A 22,853-nucleotide genomic window follows, 5' to 3' on the forward strand; every position below is an offset into this window, starting at 1 on the left:
AATTTTTCAAGTAGTCACTTTAAAAAAAGTGTTTTTTTTTTAAAAAAAGGTGGTAAAATTAATTTTAATAGTATATTTCATTAAACGCAATGTACCCTGAAATATCACTACTTTTACCACAAAATCTGGTGTGACTGCAAGTGGGCTTTGAAGTGACTTCTCTTTGAAATCTAAAATATACAGCATTTGGACTTGCCTGGTGGTCCAGTGATTAAGACTGTGCACTTCGAATGCAGGGGACATGGTTTTGATCCCTGGTTGGAGAAAATCCCACATGTTGTGTGGCATAACCAAAAAAGTAATGAAAAAATATATATATTATTAATAAGGATGGGGGGCAATGGTCAGCTAACGTACTGTTGGCAGGAGTAGAGAGTAGTATAACTTTTTTGATGGGCAGTTTGGGAGGATCAATCAAAATTCCAACTATGCATGTCTTTTTATCCAATAATAATACTTGTCCTATAAGACTTTTTCCTGCAGGAAATCTCACGAGGTTCATAAAGCCTGAACATTGCTGTGAAACCGGGGGTGTTCATTGCTTTGTAGTTTGTGATAGTGAAAACGAGGAAGCAATTCAGATGACCACTGAGTGGAGGATTAACCGAATTACGGTGAAGCCACAGTATGGAATCATCATGACTACAAAATACTGGGCAATCTTTAAAAGGTATTGCTGCTGCTGCTGCTGCTAAGTCGCTTCAGTCCTGTTAGCTGAACTTAAATGTAGTGACAGGAAGCCAGACACAAAAGGCCATATATTATATGATTCCATTTATATGAAACATTCACAGTAGACAAATCCATAGAGACAAAAATTAGATTAATGGTTGCCAGGAGCTGGGGATGTGAAGGGAGGAAATGGGAAGTGACTACCAGCAGATATGAGGTTTCTTTCTGAGGTGATGAGGTTGAGCTGGAATTAGTGGTGATGGTTGTACAGCCTTGAGAATTTATGAATACCCACTGAATTGTACACTTCATTTAAAAGGGTAAAAAACAAAAAAAGCAAATCACTTAAAAATATATAGTGTGTGATCTCATCTATGCTTTAAAAAAAATCTATTTGTTTACATGTTGTGTATAATGCATTTGTACATAAACACAACTGGAAGCATAAACAACACTTAATGTGGTTTTCTTTAGCGAGAAATCTAAAATTTAAGAAGATTTGTTACAGGAACTTTTATTTCCCACAAGTGAACTGAATTATTTTAAATTAAAGATTTACAAAATTTCCCTTTAAGACAACATACCTCTTCTTAGTTGACAAGCAAAAAGGGTTTTATTTATTTTATTTATTTATTTTTGCAAAAAGGGTTTTAAAAGATAGGAGACTAAAGTAAGCCAGATTGTTATTATGGTCATGTTGATTATTTAATATATAAAATGTAGAGAAAATTATAATTTTTATAATTGTAATCAAAAATATTATAAATTGTAATGTATTATAAAATTATATAATTATAACATGATATTTATTATCCTATTTTATGAATAATATTGCTGAGGCAATCTGAACATGGGTTGGAAAAGAATTTCCAGACACAGAGCATTTCAGAAGGGAGTGAGTTTATTAAGGACAAAGAACAGAGATAATGTCAGCACTGTGAGCGCAAGGGGCTGACCTCCTGACAGACCAGGGAAAGCCAACTTTTTGTGGGTTAGTAGCCACTTTTTATAGCCTCGAGACAAAATTCCTCCTGGAAGGTTGGCATTAGGTGACTGGTTTGGGTGCTATAGGCTATATAGGGTGTTTACTGGAGTGGGCATCTTTCCCTAATTTGGTGTCAGGAAGCTTGTTGGTAATGATCAGGGGCTTTTGACAACAGTTACAAAGGAACTCAATTAGCTTTGGAGGTGTCCTTGGCTCTGGGCTCCATTTCTGTGGCCTTGGGGCAGGACTCAACAATTATCTTTTATATAATTATAATATTATCAATATAATAAATTATAAAATAAAATAACAATATACATACTGTGCATGTCCCAAGTGACATAATGATATTTATTCAGCTTTCTTTGCCAGGTTCCATGCTAAGCGTCTTATAATGATTTTCTCTCATATAATCCTCTCAACATATCCTATGTTAAGGGCTATGATTATCATTCCCACTTATAGCAGAGGAAACTGAGGCTCAGAGAGATCTCTGGGAGAAGCTTAGAAGCAGTGGGATAGAATATAAATCCAAGTGTGTTTGATACCAGAATGCTGGGTCTTATCCTGCAGCCAGTTAGAAAAGATTGGAATGCTGACCAGGGAATAGAGAGCATAGGAAAAGTGAAATGCCAGGGAGTGTTTCTCAGGCTGTACATGGGGAGTGGGGGCTGATCCATTGGAGCCTTGGTAATCCAGGCAGGGTGACATCTGGGAACCCCAGGCCTAGATCAAAGGTTCTGGCCCCTCTCTCTGTGCCTCATCTCCATGCCTTGCAAAATTGAGGAAATCAAGGACTTTCTGTTTACAACCAGGCAAAAAGACCTCAAGCCTGTTAAGATCCAGAAAAATAAGGATAATGTGAAGTTTAAAATTTGATGCAGCAGATATGTTTACACCTTAATTATCACAAAGAGAAGGCAGACAAACTGAAGCAGTCCCCTCCTCCAGATTTGGCAGTGAAGAAGCTGAAACGAACCACGTGTGCTGGTTTGAACTGTATTAAAATTTTAAAAATTAAAAAAAAAAAAGTAAAGTAACTAAGGAGGTAAAATGTTGAGGACAAGAGCAGTGAAACTTACCTGTGACTTTATATAAACTGAAATGAAGATGCCCCATTAAAGATGATCAGAAGACAAGCTGAGCCTGAAGCAGGGAAGATAAGCAACTCCTGGGGAGGCCAGAATGTCCCCTGGAAAGGGACAAACTGAACTGATTGTCAAGAAGATAGTTTTGGGCAAACAAGAAACCTCATTGATATTCTAGATCTTTGTGAGCATGAGTTGCCAAAATAGATCCTCTCCTGAGTGTTATATTCAGTTTTGCCATTTGCTTCTGTTGGGACCAACACACTGTTTGTTCACGTACCATTTACTGAGGGCTTCCCAGGTGGCGCTAGTGGTGAAGAACCCACCTGCCAATGCAGGAGACTTAAGAGACATGGGTTCAATCCCTGTGTGCGGAAGATCCCCTGAAGGAAATGGAAACCCACTCCAGTATTCTTGCCTGTAGAAATCCCATGGACAGAAGAGCCTGGTGGGCTATAGTCCATGGAGTTGCAAAGAGTCAGACAAGACTGAAGCAACCTGGCATACCATTTACTGAACATCTACCAAGCCCTGTGCTAGACTCTGAAGACAGAGACGTGAATGAAACATTGTCCATGCCTTTAAGGAGATTCCAGACTGGAGCAGGAAGACAGACATGGAAAGTGATTCTCACAATTCAGAGCGGCAAGGATTCTGATATGAATTTCCAGAGTGCTACACGAAGGCAGAAGTATATCTGTCTCTGTTGTGTACATCAAGGAAGACTTCCTGGAAGAGGTGACCACTTGAGCCAAATAATTGCTGGAAATTAGCTAGGTGAAGAACAATTAGTAAAGAGCAAGAACATGGGTGAGGGATAAGGAGGTACAAATAGTTCACCACAACATTCATTGTCAGACATGGCTGGAGCTATGGGAATGAGTGTGGGCTCTACAAGGGGAAAGTCCACTCTGTGTTTTGTTCTGCTTTGTTACTGTAGTTATCCAGCACAGTGTCTGGCACGCACTTCCTTCTTCCACAAATGCTCTATATCCTGTGAAGGTACCCATCTGGAACCCCTGACTTTCCAGAACCCAGTCAAGAATCAGAACTGCTAAGTTACAATACAAGGGCATAGAGTCCATAATGGAGCAAGTATTTTTCTTATTTGGTGTCTCTGTATTCTTACTGATATTGTGTGTGTGTGTGTGTGTGTGTATACTTACTTGTGTATATATATAAACGGTCAGAACTCCAGTGAGGAGTGTGGGAACAGAGGGAAGAGATGGAGAGGAAAGAGTGTGAATGACTGAAGGGTGTACATCTCTAAAAGAACTTTGACAATGAACATATCTACTGAAAAGTGAAATTTCACATTTCTTAGAGCTTTGCATTTTGGAGATCTCCTATTTGTAAAAATACAATTTCATTGCTATTTGACATTGGAATTGTACAACAAAGAATGTTGCTCACCATCCGTTTCTACAAGGATTAAGTCATTAGCCACTCCAGTGATTGACCAACAGTGCATCCTGAAAGGAATTCAGGATGAAAAACAGGATGCGGCTCTCTATGATTTGGAAAACAGGCCCCTTAGTTAATTAGGGTGTATTTTTCAGGATTAGTTTTAATGAACCCAGATTCTTACATCTTCCCATACATAGTAAAGCACTAAAATCATGAACTAAGATACATGTTTCTTATGACTAACAATCATCCTTTTACTGAGATACATGCTTGACTGCAGGTATTCCCTCTCCAAAATCATACACACACTGGCCTCTCTTACATCTTTGGAGCAGTTTCTCAGAGTTAGAGAGAGACACTTTCTCAGACTGTATTCCTCAGTAAGATCCCTGAATAAAACTGAAACTCAAAAGTCTTTTACATTTTCTTCTTTCTGTCCACAAAATGGTCAGAAATGCATGTTGGAAAGAAAGAAGAGGTCTAGGGAAGTTAAACTTAGAAGTAATTTGCTTGTCAAGTTTAATCTTCCATCTCCCTTCTATGTCCACAAATGCTCTATATCCTTTGAAGAAGGTTCCACCTGGAACCCCTGCCTCTCCAGAACCCAGCCAAGAATCCAAACTTCCAAGTTACAAAACAAAGGTCATAGAGTCCATAATGGAGCAGGTAATTTTCTCATTTAGTGTCTCTGTATTCTTATTGATGTTTTGTGTGTGTGTTTGTATATGCTTAGTCGGGTCCCACTCTTTCTAACCCCATGAACTGTAGTCCACCAGGTTCCTCTGTCCATGGAATTTTCCAGGCAGGAATACTGGAACGGGTTGCCATTTCCCACTCCAGGGGATCTTCTCAACCCAGGGATTGTGTCTCCTGCATTAGCAGGCAGATTCCTTAGCCCTGGACCACTTGGCAAGTCCCAGATATTTTACCCAGGTCTATTAAGTTTAGTTGTCTGGGTTCTAAGGTAGAGAATATATAAAGCAGCAAATAGACTGGAGCAAGAAGAACAATTATATCAGTAGTTATCAATTACTGAGCATCTATTGTCTACAGGGTATTTTACTGGCACATGCCTCATCAAATCCACTCAATAACCCCCGGAAACAGAGGCTCTAAGAGGGGGAAATAACTATCCTAAAGACACAATGAAATGTAAGCAAATCTGACAGATAGGAAGACCCAACAATGAAACAGCAGTCTGAGGCCATTCTGTGTGGGGATAAGCACTTCTAGTTCCCACAGTTAGCACGGTAGCAATGTTCACACACAAAAAAGCTCATTCCTGGAATCGGTATGAGAAAAGATTGCATTGTGTCCACTGTGCTCTGTTCAGAGTAAGAGAACTATGTGTTACATTTCAGAAATAACAGAATTTGGATAAGTGGGTGAGTTTTGGTTTTGTCCATGAGCTTTGACCTTGAGCAAACTGCCTAACAACTCTGGGCCTCGTTTCCTCCCCTGGATGGTGAAGGTTATTGTTTGAATCAACAATCTCTGAAATTCTTTGAGTTCCAGGCAACTTGGGCCAACTCCTATCTCTTGGAAGACCTTGGCTGTCGAAACCAAAGTCCATTCAGGGCTGAGAGCGCCACCTGGTGATTCAAACTTGTAAGTGAGATTTTTCACTTCTTTGCACAGCTAACCCAGTTTACAGTTCCAGTTTAGACCTGCAGGATGGGATGGTTTTTTCCCCTAACTCCTTGAAATTGCTTTTAAAATGTTGTGAATACGTGCATTTTCCTGGGAAGAGGGTACATAGTTTTCATCCAACATTTCTTAGTCCTCCCTTTCCTCAATCGAAGTTTTTACTACTGTCATTGAATGTGAGGCCCAGAGCAGAAGTGATTCATTCGATAAGAATGGGCTTGAGGCTATGACTTTGTTTGGAAAGTTATTTTATTTCTCTGAGCCTCAGCTTCCTCATTTATAATATGTAGATAAGATTAGTGCCTCCTTCTGAAGTTTGCTCAAAGGATAGGAGAAAATCCATGGAAAGTGTGCCTGGCAAGAACAATTGGTATATATTATGAGGAAATTTTCTCAAAACTCTTACCAGAGGGACTTCCCCAGCGGCCTTCCAATGCAGGGGGCATGGGTTCTATGCCTGTTGGAGGAATTAAGATCCCACATGCCATGTTGAGCAGAGACAGGGAATTCTACCAGAGAGGGAATGCAAAAATCTTAGAGTGGAATCAGGCATAATACACTTGTATTTGAGAAATGCGATAGAACTTATGCGGCACGCAGGAGAAAGAACCAAAGCAAACAAAGATCAATGCTGGGACCCTAAGAGGTTGGGAATTCCTGGCTACACAACCAAAGGAGTTTGACTTTGGAAAAAGAAAAAATAATGGCATAAAACGCTACTTGATGACATTTCAGGCAGGTGCCCTGGCGTACAGAGAGCCCAGTCTAAGTAAAGAGAGGCAGGCTTCTGTAAAATGCCAGCATCTCCTCAGCCTCACAGAAAGTGAGAATAATCTCTTTCCAGATGTGAGTGGAATTACAGTTAAGGCAGAGAGGAAATTAGAAAAGAGGAGCCCCAAGTTCTCTGAGTCCCTTAGTAGCTTCAGTGTCTGTTGAATGGTCATCAGGTGATGAATGGCTTAACACTATGTGGTTATCTCCATACACTGGAATATAATTCCACCATAAAAAGGAAAGAAGTACTGATACCCACTACAATGTGTTTTGCTAATTGAAAACACTATGCTAAGTGAAAGCAGCCTATTGCAACATATTCTTTGATTCCATTTATATGAAATGTCCAGAATAGGCAAATCTGTAAAGAAAGAAAGTAGGTTAGTGGTTGCCAGGGTTTACATGTTGTAGGTGGAAGGAATTGAGAGTCATAGCTAAAGGGTAGGGGGTTTATTTTGGGGGTGAAAAAAGTCTGAAACTGATTGTGGTGATAGTTGGACAACTCTGTGACTATACTAAAAAGTTATAGATTTTAAATGGCAGAATGAAAATATGGCATATGAAACATACCTCAATAGTTATGCTGAAAAAACTTTAAAAAAATAAAAATTAAAATTAAAAAAAGAAAAAACTTTTATTGAAAGTGACACATCTGGGTAATCATAATAGATGGATCTTCTATCATTACATGGGCTTTCATGGTGGCTTAGCTGGTAAAGAATCTGCCTTCAGTGCAGGAGACCCAGGTTCGATCCCTGGGTCAGGAAGATCCCCTGAAGAAGGAAATGGCTACCCACTCCAGTATTCTTGCCTGGAGAATCCCATGGACAGAGGAACCCCGCAGGCTACACAGTCCATGGGGTTGCAAAGAGTTGGACATGACTGAGGGACTTTCACTTCACCATCATTACTTCATATCATAAACTTTGAAAACAAGTGTTACTGGATATATAACATTCCAATGGGTACATATTAGGTAATCAGCAAAGACTAGTCTCTGAAAGTTGCTGCATCTGGTTGTCTCTGGGGAAGAGGACAGAAGCCTGGGGGAGGTGGGCAGATGGCTTAGTTCAAGATATAACTACATTACAAAAGTGCTTGGATTTTGTTTGATTTGATTTTTTAAAATTAAAAATCTTATTTTTATTTTAATTTAAAAATTAAAATCTTATTTTAGGCTGTTCTGGGTCTTCATTGCAGTGCTCGGACTTCCCTCGTGGTCCATGTCTAAGAGTCAGCACTCCTGATGCAGGGGTCGTGGGTTCTATCCCTGATCAGGGAACTAGATCCTGCATGCCACAACTAAGAGTTGCATGCTGCAACTGAGACCTGGCACAACCAAATAAATGAATAATATATTTTTAAAAGTATACATAACATAAAATTTACTGTTTTGAGAATTCCCTGGTGGCCTAATGGTTAGTATTCTGGGCTTTCGGTGCCGTGGCCCAGGTTCAATCCATGGTCAGGGAACTGAGATCCTGCAAGCTGCATGGTGTGGCCAAAATGAAAAACTAAAATAAAATTTACTGTCTTAACCTTTTAAAGTGTATGGTTCAAATGGCATGAAGTACATTTGCGTGGATGTGCCACCATCATCACCAACCATCTCCAGAATTCTTCATCTTGTAAAATGGAAATGAGAGACGAATTAAATATCTCCTCATTTTCCTATTTACTCTCACCCCCTTTACTTTCTGTGTCTAGGAATTTGACTTCACTGGGTACCTCTGAAATAACTGGTATCATACCATATTTGTTCTCTTGTGACTGCCTTATGTCACTTAGCACAGTGTCTACAAGGTTCATCTGGCCTTTTTTTTTTTAAGCCACTAGCATTTTATTCATTTCCAGTTTAAAAAAATTAGTTATCAAAAACACACAAAGTCTACTTTTAATATAGAATTAAGGGAAGAAAGCAGGAATGAAAATTCCCTGTAAAATGTCATCACAACTTTGCATTTAAAAAATCATATATTGGAACTCAGCAGAAAAGACTAGAAGTTTCTAGTGATGATGGTGATTACTTCTAGGTGACTATGGTTACATTTTATTTTTTCTTTCCCCCCCATTATTCTAGAATGAGCATAACATGCCTATGTTGATAATCAGGAACATAGCAAAAGCTATTTAAAAAACAGACAAGTTTGGGGAAATGCTTCAGGGTACCTTGAGTTTGCCAGTTTTTTCTGTTCCCCTGGATTCAATACATTTGTGATTGTCAATCCATATGTCCTGATTTGGAGTTAGGAAGATAACAGTTATGTTGGCCAACAGATGCACTCAATAGGTGAGGGTAAAGGAATTTCCTGGTGGTCCAGTGGCTAAGATTCCATACTTCCAATGCAGGGGGTTTGGGTTTAATTCCTGGTCAAAGAACTAGAGCCCACATGCCATAACCAAGAGTTCGCATGCCACACCGAAGATCACAGATTCTGAGTGCTGCAACTAAGACCAGGTGCAGCCAAATAAATAAACAAATAAATTAAAAAAAAAATAGGTGAGTGTGAGAGCAGAGAATAGGACTTTTTTGTTTGTTTTCCTTTGGTCACACACATTCAGGATCTTAGTTCCCCAACCAGGGATTGAACCCATGACCTCAGCAATGAGGGTGGCAGTCCTAACCACTGGACCACCAGGGAACTCCTGACAACAGGAGTTTGATGGGAGAATGTATTCACCTGAGTCATCTGATACAGCTGGCTCCCAGGAGTTCTCCTCCTGGGTAATCCTGGCAAGTTTCCCACCTTGGAGTCGTCTCATAGGGACAAAGTTCCAGTGGTACAGGTTTGGGAGAGCTGACTGTGCTTATCGCTCAGTAACTTCACAGGGATAACCTGTAATTGGCTGTTGTGGAAATATTTACACTATGGAAACTGACAGACACTATACTCTCTTCTCACTGCCAGGAGTGATTCTGCATTCACCAGCACGTGACTGGGCTCCTTTCACCCCTTAGGATGAGTGAGTCTTCCATCTCTTGTCAGTCCCTGGTTAACCCTTTCTCAGGGGACTGGTAGGATATTGTCATCCGCCTTTTGGTACTTCTTGAAGCAAGGGGTTCAGAGCCAGACCCCAGGGTCAGGCTGCTACTCAAGCTGTTCCTGACTGGCCCATCCTTTCTGAGCCCCCAAGAGGTTAAACAGAAAAGCAGGTTGTTGCTAAGAAACCTTTCAGTGTTACCTCTAGGGAGGGGACTTGGCAAGAGGAGTAGTGGGGCAGAAATAATAGTTGGCTGGATGGCTTCAGAGACCCAGGATGCTTCAAAGACTGTTGGCTCTGGAGTCAGGCAGGAGCTCCAGCACAGTCCTTCCACCAAGACTGATCAAGATGACACTGCCTCAGATATGTGTTCAAATCCAGATTCCCCCTTTAACTTGAGATGTAAATTGGTTGCTCTGAGACATCTGTCAATTGGAAATTTTAATGCCAACCTCTTAGGGTTGTGCTAAAGATTCAATGAATGGACACAAAGCACCTTAGCATAGAGAGAGTTTTTTCAATTCTTAGGAGGTGAAAATGAAAGAAAACAAAAGTAGCCATGCATAGCAGCCTGAGCTGAGAGGTGTTTGAGCCTCATGTTTAATATCCAATTGTGTGATTTAAAAGTCCTGACAGGTTCTGACAGGGTGCATCTCAAATAGAAACCCTAGACCTTAAAGACTGAATCCTTCACTTTATTTTCGTGACGGTCTCATGATGTAAACATTTGACCATGGAGCTTCCCAGGTGGTTCAGTGGCAAAGAATTTGCCTGCATTGCAGGAGATGCAGGTTTGATCCCTGGGTCAGGAATATCCCCAGAAGAAGAAATGGCAACCCACTCCAGTATTCTTGCCTAGAGAATCACACGGACAGAGGAGCCTGGGGGGACTACAGTTCATAGGGTCACAAAGAGTCAGACACAACTGAGCACATAGGCAAATGCAATAAACATTGACTATAAGGTACAGATAGTGAAACTAGGGCTTTGAAAGACTCCTATCTTGCTAGAGAACCCATAGTGAACCCCCAACTCACCCCCAACATCATTGTTCTGGTAGGGCATTTTCTACTGTCCAGAGTGGCCTGGAACACAACCGGATGTTAGGGCAGGGTGTTTCCTAACAGGTCCTCTCTCAGAGTCAGTCACAGCCTTGCTCAAACCAGAGAGAGTGGGTGTTAATTGCACCAGCTCTGTCCCAGCTCTGAGTGGTCTAGAGGCTTCCTTTGAGCCTTTCTTAGGGGAATGCCCATGTCTGTTGGCCTGGTGACACCCAAAACATCCAGAGTGTAAAGAAACAATTATCGCCTGCCATTCCAGTTCTACAAGGATCAAGCCATTAGCTACTACAGTGGCCCATGACAGTGCACCCTCCAGGAAATTCAGGATGGGAAAAAAAGCAGGACACATTCTGTGCTTTGGATATACAGCCCCTTAAATAGTTAAAATGCATATCTAGGGACTTCCCTTGTGGTCCAGTGGTTAAGGATCTGCCTTGCAATGCAGAGGATGTGGGTTCGATCCCTGATCAGGGAACTAAGATCCCACATGCTGTGGAATAACTAAGCCCTCGAGCCTGCCACAACTAGAGAGAGAGTCTGTGCACCCTAAGGAAAGATTCCGCATGATACAACTAAGACCCAAAGCAGCCAAAAAAAAAATGTTTTAAAGATGCATATCTAAGGAAAATTTTCAAATAACCTCAAATTCTTGCATCTTTTCATACACCGAAAAACATTAAAATTGTTAATTTGATCTGTCTGTTTTTCATTATTGGCAGTAATCTTTTGAAGCCTGACTACTTGTTTTTCCCAGCAAGAAAGTTTATATATAACCTGGCTCATCCCTTACCTCTTCAAGTGGTTTCTCTGTGCTATTTGAGAGACTGTCTCTATGGTTGTGATCCTTGGTAAGGTTTTGGCATACAACTTAACTCACAACTTGCACATTGTGCATTTTTCTTTCAAGTCGACAAGACTCTATATAAGTGACAAGGTTGGAACTTGCTTTGGTAGGAACTGGAGTCAGATAGACATGGGTTCCAGTCCTGGCTTTACTGCCAACCAGCTTCAGGCCCTGGAGCTTAACCTCCGAGCTGTACTTCCTCACTGGAAAATGGGATTGAATGATTTTTAGGTCCAAGGGTTGGAGGGAGGGACCAGTGAGATTAAGTTTCTAAAACTGCTTTAGAAAAAAGCCCCAGCTATGCAAATGTGAGGTGCTATAATCACTGTTGTAAAACATTGTGTAGGAGGTTGATTCTTCTAGGAGTGGTGAACTGGGTGTAAGAGCAGTGTGTTTGATTCTGCAAATATACCAAGAGGGCGTGCTCTGAGCAAGTTCCCTGTGAAGCACCACTAGGGTCACAGAAAATTCCAGACCCTCAGCTGAAAAACTTGCCCCGTATTGGTTTTACTCATATCTTGTTAACTTCAGGCGAGGCTGTGAGATGTCTGTCAGAAAAGTCTGAGGAGATGTAATATCAAAACCAATGATCTCTCATTTGTTTATTTTACAAATATACATTGGGTGGTACCTGAGGTACCAGGCGCTAGGAATACAGGACCTGTGCATCCAGGATAGACTTTACTTTCCATCACCAAGTAAAAGAAGAAAAACAAAGACAAAAGGAGGAGAGGAACGAGGAAAACTTTCAGGAGATGGCTGAAGACATAAAATCATTTCAAAAGCGGGGGTGGGGGGTGGGGGGGGAAGGGACTGTGTAACTTTATGTCTCAGGTCATGGGCAAAACACATTTTTATTGGTTTCAAGAGGATTTCCTGATGGAAGAAGTATTTCAATAAGGGGTCTTCCGGCAACAGAATGAATTATTTTCTTATAGCATTGTTTTCTGTTTTTTCCCCAACATTTTACAATGAGGTGATGGGGAAATTTTCAAAGACAGAAAAGTTGAAAGAATGGGAACTCTCATATATTCACCTCCTAGAGTCCACAGTTAATATTTCACTATCTTAGCTGCAGTTTTTTGTTTGTTTGTTTTGTTTTGTTTAGAGTAAGTTTCTGGTAGGGCTGTTTCAAGGATCATCTCTTCCTCAGGATGTCATAACCGCATTTTCCCTAGGACAGAGGATGGGTTGGGGGGTGTGGCAGGAAGAGGGGGATTTTAGCTTGGGAATGCAGTTCTCTGGGAACCAGACTGGATGGGGGATGGGGGAACTAGAAAAAACAAAAAAGCTCCCAGCACCCAGTTCCGCCGCCCTCGCGCCTACTGTGTGGTCTCTGCCAGTTAGCCGGAGGACCAGAGTCTCGTGGCAGCTCGGCTGGAAGGTCTAAAGGATCATCTTTCTCCTGCTCCAGACCTGCCTTGCTTCTGCAAAGGGTAGAGAAAGGCAGCGATGGCGGCTCAGGAGTCCGCCCGGGGGCACAGGAAAACAATTGGGAATCCCTAGAACAGCTAAACCGAGGGGACCGTGAATTCTGCAGCTTGGCAACGGCCCCTCCGAGCCGAGACGGTCCTTCGAGTGCCGCAGCCCGGGCGCCCGGGAGGGAGCAGCCGGCGGGTCGAGGGGGGATGCCGTCCTGCGGCAGCTGCAGGGCTCTGCGCCGCCCACTTTCCCCGCGACTCGGGGCCGCTGTCCCGGGCGAGTGGGCTCGGGGAGTGACCAGCCTCGGCGCTCCGCCCCCGGCCTGCCCAGACCCGACTCGGCGCGCCCGGGCGCGCGCCCTTTGCATAAAGCCCTCCTCCTCGGCCAAGGTAGAGGAAGTTGGGCTCCCGCCTGGATGGGAGGCGGGAGGGAACTCAGCTCCTGTTGTTTTCCGTCTGCGGGAGCGGGTGGCGGGCGCAGGGGGCGGGGTGCGCCCTCCCACCCCGGGCCGGGCGCTCGGGAGAGACAGTCGCGCTTGGAGCCTAGTGCAGCTCCTAGCCCCTGACATCGGGCTCACCCCAAGCATCCTTCCTGGGGGGCTGCGGAAAGTGGAGCTACTCTGTCGTTCCGAGGACCTGGGAGGAGTACTGGGTACCCCTGGGGCTGAGCCCTTGGGGGCGCACACTCAGCCAAGCCGGACCTTGCTTTTTCCGAAGGGCCCCTGCCCGCATCTGGGGCGAGATGGCCGCAGGCGTCCGGGCGTCTGAGTCCTGGGTTCTCGTCTGCTTCGGAGCGCTACTGGCCCGCTGGGTCGCCACAGGTAAGGGGCAACGATCTGGAGGCAAAAGTTGATGCGAGGCAAAGGTGGGAAGGGGAGAGCCGGGGACCGAATTCCCTCCGACTCCCTGGATCCAGTCGTGGCCGAGGCCTCGAAGTCGCCCTGGGAGGGTCTTGGCTTTCCTGCTCGCAGCTCAGCTTTTTGCAGGAAGGAATTTTACCGAGCGCTTGATAAAGGGCAAGACATCCCTACCCTCTTAGAGTGGGCAGCAGGCGAGGCTGCAAAGGGCCTGCGGAGGTGAAAATTGGGGAAACTGAAGATGGAAAAGTTGAAGAGGTGTGGAATGTTTATTTTTATTATCTTTTTTTAAAAGGCGTATGTAAATTCGCGGTCTGGTTTTACATGCTGCGCTGGTTCTCAAACTCGAGGCTGCTTTAGTTTCCTCTTCTCCCTCTCCCCGAGGTTGAACTCGCCTTGCACCTGTAACCTGTGGTTTCCCTGCACACCCCCGCAAGCCGACCTGTGTGGACTATGGCAAAATCCTGCTTTTCTCCTTTACTTAAAAGAAACGAAAAACTTTTATTTTGAAATAATTTCAAACTTATAAGAAACTTCCCCTACACTTGACATTGCCTCTTACTCTTGATATGATTGGCGAAGAGTCTTACCTGCTCCATCTGTGATCTGCTTTGGAGCAATAAAGAACAGAGGGTTGCTTACAAAAACATTTTGTTGTTGCTGTTGTCTTGTCGCTAAATCCTGTCTGACTCTTCTGCGACCCCATAGACTGTAACTTGCCATGCTCTTCTGTCCTTGGGGTTTCCCAGGCAAGAATACTGGAATGGGTTGCCAGTTTCTTCTCCAGGGGATCTCCCTGACGCAGGGATCAAACCCATGCCTCCTGCATTGGCTAGCAGGTTCTTTACTACTGAGCCACCAGGGAAGCCCTTACAAAAACATACATAATTTTAAAAAGGTTGAAAACAATGTTTCTGAACTTAATTCACCAGCGAATGCATGTCTTTTGCATGCAGGGTAGTGTGACAAGCAGTGAGAGGACCTGAGATGAGGGAAAGGAGATGGAGTTTGCCAGAATACTTACAAAGTCCTATTTTCAGGGGTCACCCAGTCCAGTGTGGTCTGCTGATCTCTTGTAGGTGTCTAGAGGCATTGCCCCTTGTGAGCTTCCTAGCTGCTGCTGCTGCTAAGTCACTTCAGTCATGTCCGACTCTGTGCGACCCATAGACGGCAGCCCACCAGGCTCCCCCATCTCTGGGATTCTCCAGGCAAGAACACTGGAATGGGTTGCCATTTCCTTCCTTCTTCAAAGCATGAAAGTGAAAAGTGAAAGTGAAGTCGCTCAGTTGTGTCCGACTCTTGGCGCGCGACCCCATGGACCACAGCCTACCAGGCTCCTCCATCCATGGGATTTTCCAGGCAAGAGTACTGGAGTGGGGTGCCATTGCCTAGCAGCAAGTGCCAGAAGTTCCTAATTGTGAGGCTGTCACAAGTTTTTATTTTGCTTTGTTTTTAGCAATTATTTAAAAACAATAAAATTCCTCATAAGCTAGATTTCTAGTTTAGGTGGGAAAGTCTGAGGCTCTTGCCACACCGGACCTGCTTTCCCAAGTGGAACTGAGTTGTGGTCACCCATTTTCTTCTAGGATAGGTGATTTCAAATTTGTAGACATGACAAGGCTGGCACCTCCAGGCATATGTAGGGGTGGTCACTGGGCTTCGGGGAGAAGTGGATATACCATCTCCAGTTGGCTGACCCTCAAAGTTAAAGGTGATTGTGTATTCCCTACTCCCCAGCTGTCTGCAGTGTTTACTGTACTGTGAATATCAAGGGCCTGGGGACATCAGAACCCTGGGTTGAAATCATCATTGTGGGATGAACTGGCTGCAGCTCTCCACACAAGGATGTTTCCTGCACTACCGTGCCCAGTTATTCTGATGCCCAGATCAAGTTCATCTTTGTGTACAGTGCCAGAAGGCTTCCCTTGCTTAATGTATTTTTGTTCTTCAAGCTGGGAGTTGGGGAGAAAACCATCTTTCTCCTATCACTTAACTCCAGACAGTGTTCAAGACCCCAGTCACCTCAGGTTGTGAATCAGGGGTCATTCTTGAGGAAAGAATAGGAAAAAAAAATAACTTTGATATAGTCTCAACTCTGTAAATGTTAATATGATGGCTGCTTTGGAAAAGAGTTGTTTATATTGTTCCCTCCTTTGGTCCATATTTTTCTTCTTTTAATTGGATGTAGCTGTTAGTTTCTACAGTACAACATTGTGAATCAGCTGTATATTTGTACATCTATCCCTTCCTCTTGAGCCTCCCTACCACCCCTCCCATCCCACCCCTCCAGTCCATATTCTGAATTTAAGGTTGGGGGACTTCAGGGGCCCTCTGGACACCTTATGGGCCACTTTCAGTAACACAGAATGTCTCACTCTTCTGGTTGGGAGACCGAGTAAATTCCTGTGACCTGGCACATCGAAGACCTGAGTGACAGTCCCAGCTCTCCCAGTGGCTTTTGTGGGAGCTTAAGTAAATTACTTAAGCTTTCTGGACTTAAGTTTTCTCAGCTGTGACATGAGGAGGTTTAGGATGATCAAGCATGGTACCAGTGCACCCTCAAGGACCACCCATTCCTTCTCCCTATCAGACATCACTAGTTGATGACTGTGTTCTTCCCTACCAAGCCCTGACTCAGCCTGTCCTGAACTCAGCCCTCAGGACTGAGGGATCTCTAAGGTCACCTTCAGCATCAGTGTTGAAAAAGAATGGAGTGAGCAAAGTCAGGAGAAGTGAAATGCCTTAAAGTGGTGTAGTTTGTCGTTATGTCATTCTATTCCTTGGAGGAAAAGACAGTGTTAGCTCAAGTTCCAAGACTAAAGTTTCACTGGGGCTTTTCCAAGGCTTTTTTTAATTCCTTTGCCAAGGAGCCTGGGAAGGGCAGGTCTTTAGTCTCACGAACACATTGTTGCATCTATAATTCTCCAGTTTTTTATTCCTCAATGGAGATTGCCACTGAGAACTTGGGTTCCCAGGCCTCACTATTTAAAAATAATTCTCACTTGTTTTTTTAAAGTGATTATTTAGAAGCGTTTCTTGCTGTTTTGGAATCTCCAGCATTAGGTCACATTCTCCGCCTTCCAACAAGTGGTTAGTTTTTTTTTTTTTTTATCATTTTACCCTGGCGTCGGGGAATGGTGTAGCCACAATGGGAGAGTGTGAGAACATCCTGGAGCTTCAGCTGTCTTGTGATTTTTCAGAGGTAGCCCCTTCCAACCAGATAAAAGGCCAAATACAGATAATGGTTACTCTTTGTTTTATAAAAGAGAATGAGTTCCGAAGGCAGGTAACAATTTTTTTACAACAACCTAATTGAGATATAATTTACTTGCATACTATATACTTTACCCTTTTAAACTGTACAATTCAGTGGTGTTTAGTATATTCACAAGATTGTGCAACCATCACCATTAGTTCCAGAACATTTTCATCACAACAAAAAGATGCCCTCTACTTAAATATTAAGAGTCTCTCCTGGGCTTAGTGGTAAAGAGTCCGCCTGCCAGTGCAGGAGACGCAGGTTTGATCCATGATCTGAGAAGATCATACATACCACGGAGCAACTAAGCCTGTGTACCACAACTATTGAGCCTGTGCAGGAGAGCCCAAGAACCACAACTACTGAAGCTCACGCACCTGGAGCCCGTGCTCTGCAACGAGAAGCCACTGCAATGAGAAGACCAAGCAACACAACTAGACAGTAGCCTCTGCTCACCGCAGCTAGAGAAGGCCCAAGTGCAGCAATGAAGACCCGGCCAAAAATAAATAAATAAAGTTTTTAAAAAGTCACTCCCCACTACATGCCCCTGCCCCCAGATAAGCCGCTTCCCCAGCCCTAGACAACAGCTGATCCACTTTCTATCTCCATAGATTTACCTGTTTGGACTTCTCTGTAGGTTTACCTATTTGGACATCTCATACAATTGGAATCACAAAATACGCTGTCTTTTATGACTGCCTTCTTTGACTTAACACAGTGTTTTCAAGATTCATCCATGCTATAGCTTTTGGCGTTTTTTATGACCAAATAATATTCCCATTATATGGATATACCACATTTTATTCATTCATCAGTTGATGGGCATTCAGGCTGTTACCACCTTTTGGCTACTATGAATAATGTGAGCATGCATGTACAAGTTTCTGTGTGGACAAATTTTCATTTCTCTTGGTTATACACCTCAGGGTAATAATTGCTAGCGTAGAGTCATATGGTAGCTTTACCTTGCAAGGAAATATCAAACTGTTTTCCAATGTAGCAGCACCATTTAAAAATCCTACTAACAATGTATAAGGGTTCCAATTCTCTACATCTTTGCCGACACTTGTTATTGTCTTTCATTTTAGCCATCCTAGCAAGTGTGAAGTGTTAGGTATCTTATTGTAGTTTTGATTTGCATTTTCCCTAGTGACTAATGTTGAGCTTTTCATTTGCTTATTGGCTTTTGTCTATCTTTTGGAGAAATGTCAATTTAAATCCTTTGCTCATTTTTAAATTGTCTTCTTATTGTTGAGCTTTGAGAGTTTATATATATATATATATATATATATATATATTCCACATACAAATCTCTTCTCAGATGTGATTTGCAAATATTTTCTCTCAGCTTGTGGGTCTTCTTTTCACTTTATTTTTTTGTATCCAAAATGTGTTTATTGGGATGGTTTCCCATTCATCTTGTTTCAGCGTGCTTTTTAAAAAATATTTATTTATTTATTTATTTATTGGCTGTGCTGGTGTGGGCTTTCTCTAGTTGCAGTGCGCAGGCTTCTTACTGCAGTGTCTTCTCTTGTTGCGAAGCATGGGCTCTCGGGTGCCTGCAGGCTTAATCCAAAGTCACAAAGGTACATTCTTTCGGGGTTTTTTTCCTAAGTAATTTATAGTTTTCTAAGTATTTAATAGACCATATAGATCTGTGGTCTATTTTGAGTTCCTTTTCTTTTGGCCTCTCTGCCTGGCTTGCAGAATCTTAGTTTCCCAACCAGGGATTGAACCCAGTCCATAGCAGTAAAGGGCTGTGTCTTAACCACTGGACTGCCAGGAAACTCCTGATTTTGAGTTGATTTTTATATGTGATGTGAGGTAAGGGGTCCAACTTCATTCTTTCGTGTGTGGACAGCCAATTTTCCCAATACCACTGTTGAGGGCAGTTTATTTTGTAATGAAATATCACCTTTCACAAAACCCCAGAATATTCACATACTTTGAAAACTTCCAATGTGGTGGAAAAAGCACTGAATGGAGCAAGAAATCTAGACTCTGGTCACATACTGCTACCTTCTCATGGTAGGACTTCAGGCCAGCCCACTTCCCTTCTTTGCATCACAGTTTTCTCATCTATTTAATGTGACAGCATGAGTAAGACTGGTTCTGCCCATTATTTCTGTGCCTGTGACCTCTTTGTATATGGGTGCTGATTGTGGAGGGGGCTGAAAAATTAGGACTTTTCTCAGCAAAATGGGCTGCTTTTGCTTCTTGTTACCTGGTGGCAGTCTTAATGCCAAATCAGTTGCCTGAGCATTAGTCAGTCTTGAATGAGCATCAGGGTTACCTGGAAGGCTTGTGAAAATGCAGAGTGCTACCTCCCACCTCACTCCTGGGTTCTGATTTAGATGTTCTGGGTGGGACTTGATAATATGAATTTCTGACAGTGCTGCTGCTGATCTGCAATTTTCATTCTGCCTGGGAACACCAGCTTCATCTCTGCCTAGCTAGTTCTTTTCTGACCATCAGATCTCAGTGTGGCTTCCTAGAGGAAGGCTTCCCTGTCAAAAACCACAGCTAGACTTAAGAGCCCCTTCTCCAAGCTCCTATCATGCTATTTATCACACTGCATCCTAATTGCCAGTTTATTGTCTGGTTTTTTGTTTTTTTGTTTTTTGCCATGCTGCATGACATATGAGATCCTAGTTACCTGACTAGGGATCGAACCCATTCCCTCTGCAGTGAAAGCGTGGAGTTGTAACCACTGGATTGCCAGGGAAGTCCCTATTGCCTATTTTCTCCACTAGACTGTGAGATCCTGCGGGTCTCTATTTTGCCTGTCATTGGCTCCCCAGTACCTAGCTCAGAGCACGCCCCAAAGTCCCCACTCTGAGCCCATTCCTGCATGGAGCTGCTGAGTGGTGTTGCATTGTACCTGAGATGGAGAGAGTCAGAGAGAGCACAGGAAAGAGGAAACAAAGCCAGAACCCTCTTCCTTCCACCTTTCTGGACTTCTAGGCAAGTAAAGCCACTCGGGTTCTGTATCAGTTATTTATTGCCACAATAATCTGTGTGACAGAGCATCACAAAATGACCATAAGTGCTTGTTTCTGAAGGACCTGGGGGTACTGGGCAGTTGGCCCTGCTGATCTTGCCTGGGCTCACTCATGTGTCTGGGCATCAAGTGAGTGGCCAAAGGCTGATCTAGAATGGCCATAGCTGAGAGGATTGAGACAACTGGGGTCTGCACCATGTAGTTTTCATCCTCCCCTGATACCTAGCCCAGACACATCCTTCTCAAGGTGGTAGCAGAAGGTGAGAGTGAGCAAACCCAATCACACCAGTGCTTTTTAAACCTCTGCTTGCAACACATTTGTTAACACCCCAATGATCAGAGCAAGTCACATGGTGCTACCAGAGTCAGGAGTGGGAGGGTGCTGTGGAGTGACATTGTGAAGGGCATAGACAGTGGAGGAGGGGCTGATTAGGACTGTTTGCAGTTGTGATCCACCACAAGTTCATTACTGTCAATTACTGGCCAATAATCCCAACAGGGTGGGGCTCTGTGTATTATTGCATCTCAAAAATACATGCCTGTTTTGTTTTTTTTAAATCTTAATGCAGGGAGACTGCAAGAAAAGGAGATTGTCTAGGATCAAGAAAGATAGTAACAGCCTGACCTTTCCTTGCACAGGATTGGAGGCTGGCATCATTGGAGAAATTCACGAGAACATCACCCTGCACTGTGGCAACATCTCGGGACCGAGGGGCCTCGTGACCTGGTGCCGCAATGACTCGGGGTCCGTCTTCCTCTTGTCCTCCAATTCCAGCCTCCCACCAGCCCAGTCGCGCTTCTCTCTGGTGAATGCCAGCTCCCTGCACATCGAGGCGCTGAACCTGCAGGATGAGGGGAACTACACCTGCTCCGAGGTCCTGAACAAGACTGAGACCCGGAGGTTCCAAGTGTGGCTGCAGGTGGCCAGTAAGTGGTGGGTGGGGATTGCAACTGCTGGGGAGGCGCTTAGAGCCTTGGACCTGAGGAGGCCTTTGGAGTCAGTAGCCTGGGTTTTATTCTGGGCTCTCCCACGTGTAAGCTGAGTGATCTCTCACATCTGTCATTTCCTCATCTGTATGATGGGGATAATAGGAATTCTTGCCTCATAGAATTGCTGTGAGGAATAAATGCCAGTATATCTACATATATACTCCAATACTTTGGCCACCTGATTCGAAGAACTGACTCATTTGAAAAGACCCTGATGCTGGGAAAGATTGAAGGAGGGAGGAGAAGGGGACGACAGAGGATGAGATGGTTGGATGGCATCACCAACACAATGGACATGAGTTTGAGTAAACTCTAGGAGTTGGTGATGGACTGGGAGGCCTGGCATGCTGCAGTCCATGGGGTCGCAAAGAGTCAGTCACAACTGAGCGACTGAACTGAACTGAACTGATATCTATGTAAATTGCTGTAAATGGCTCCTGGCATATTATTTACTAATAGTTAGCTCTTACTTTTAGCTTATTAATATCATCCTTGCTATTAACCTCATTTTATTATGCAACAAAGTATAACATAATCAAGTCAGACTGCCTGAGTTCCAACCCTAAGGACAGGTCATCTTGAGTAAGTAGCTTAATATCTCCGAGATTCAGTTTTTCTTACTTGTTAACTGGGGACAATGCCTTGCATGCCTTATCAGGTATATGCTCTTATGCTCTAGTGCTAAGTACAGGGCTTAGTATGAACTGCTGTTACTACTGTCCTTCCTAAATCAGTCTATCATGTCTGTCAATATATATGCATGAAGTTAGACCAATAGTTGGAAAATTATAACCTGTGGGCCATTTCTAGACTGTTGTATATTTTTGTATGACCTGCAAGCAGCAAATATATTTTTACATTTTTAATGGTTGAAAAAAATCAAAAGAAGAATGATACTTGTGACGTGTGAAAATTATATGAAATTCAACTTACGGTTCAAATAAGGTCTTATTTGAACATAGCAATGCTTATCCAGTCACATATTATCTCTGATTGTCTTTAGTGCTATAATCTCAGAGCTGAGTGACTGAGAAACTGATTGTATGTCCCACAGAACCTAAAATATTTACTCTCTGGCCCCTACAGAAAAAGTTTGTTGATCCCTGTCTTAGAGGGACATCCACATTCTAGTTGAGTGGAAATACCCATGTGATCATTTTATTGCTCCCTGATTTTCTCATCTATAAATTAAAGAATTTACTCGTTCCTTTAGTCAATACATATTTATTGAGAGCCCAATGCCAGACACTGTTCTAGACACTGGGCCACAGGAATGGATCAGACAGAGACTGTCCCTACCCACATGGAACTGACATCCTAATGGCGGAAGACAGACAGTCAACAGGTAAACAAATGCTTCAGGCAGTATCAGAGTGACAGGTGTTGTATAGAGAATTGAGATGGTGTGATGTGATTCTCTGAAACACTTTACATGGGTGGGTTAGAGAAGAGCTTTTAGAAGGTGTGACATTGACAGTGAATCATATGTAGGAGCCAGTCACGCAAAAGAGAGAGAGGGATCCAGGCAGAAATTGACCTAGTGCACGACGGGTTGAACATGGTGCATGTGTAGGTGAGAAGAAGGCTGGGTGTGGTGGGAACCCAGGATGTGAGAAGGCAGGACATGTGAGATATGAGAGGCAGGGCCAGACCATGTAGGCTGGGTAGGACTGGTGTTGTGGGTTGAATTGTATCCCCTGGAGAGATATGTTGATTTCTTAATCTCAGTACTTGTGAATATGATTTTATTTGGAAATAGGCACTTTGCAGTTATAATCAACCTAAGATGAGGTCATTGTGTGCTCATTTAGTGGTGTCCAACTCTTTTGTGACCCCATGGACTATAGTTCACCAAGCTCCTCTGT

At 43.3% G+C, this 22,853-nt stretch overlaps 1 protein-coding gene and 1 pseudogene across 3 annotated transcripts in view; both read left to right on the plus strand.

Annotated features, from left to right (window-relative positions):
* Nucleotides 1-2,102: 2,102 nt before the first annotated feature.
* Nucleotides 2,103-3,268, plus strand: LOC110127174 (large ribosomal subunit protein eL38 pseudogene; annotated as a pseudogene).
* Nucleotides 3,269-12,806: 9,538 nt separating this feature from the next.
* VSIG10 (V-set and immunoglobulin domain containing 10) overlaps nucleotides 12,807-22,853 on the plus strand; it is a 39,367-nt gene continuing 29,320 nt past the window's right edge. Inside the window, exons 1-3 of one of the 3 annotated variants that reach the window (XM_020877293.2) lie at nucleotides 12,807-13,271; nucleotides 13,599-13,702; nucleotides 20,638-20,925. In XM_020877293.2, the coding sequence (XP_020732952.2) occupies nucleotides 13,624-13,702; nucleotides 20,638-20,925 (367 nt within the window). In that variant the 5' untranslated portion in view covers nucleotides 12,807-13,271; nucleotides 13,599-13,623. The other 2 variants (XM_020877294.2, XM_020877297.2) reach the window with 2 other exon arrangements.

Source organism: Odocoileus virginianus, chromosome 12 (genome assembly GCF_023699985.2).
Source record: "Odocoileus virginianus isolate 20LAN1187 ecotype Illinois chromosome 12, Ovbor_1.2, whole genome shotgun sequence".
NCBI classification, from domain to species: Eukaryota; Metazoa; Chordata; class Mammalia; order Artiodactyla; family Cervidae; genus Odocoileus; species Odocoileus virginianus.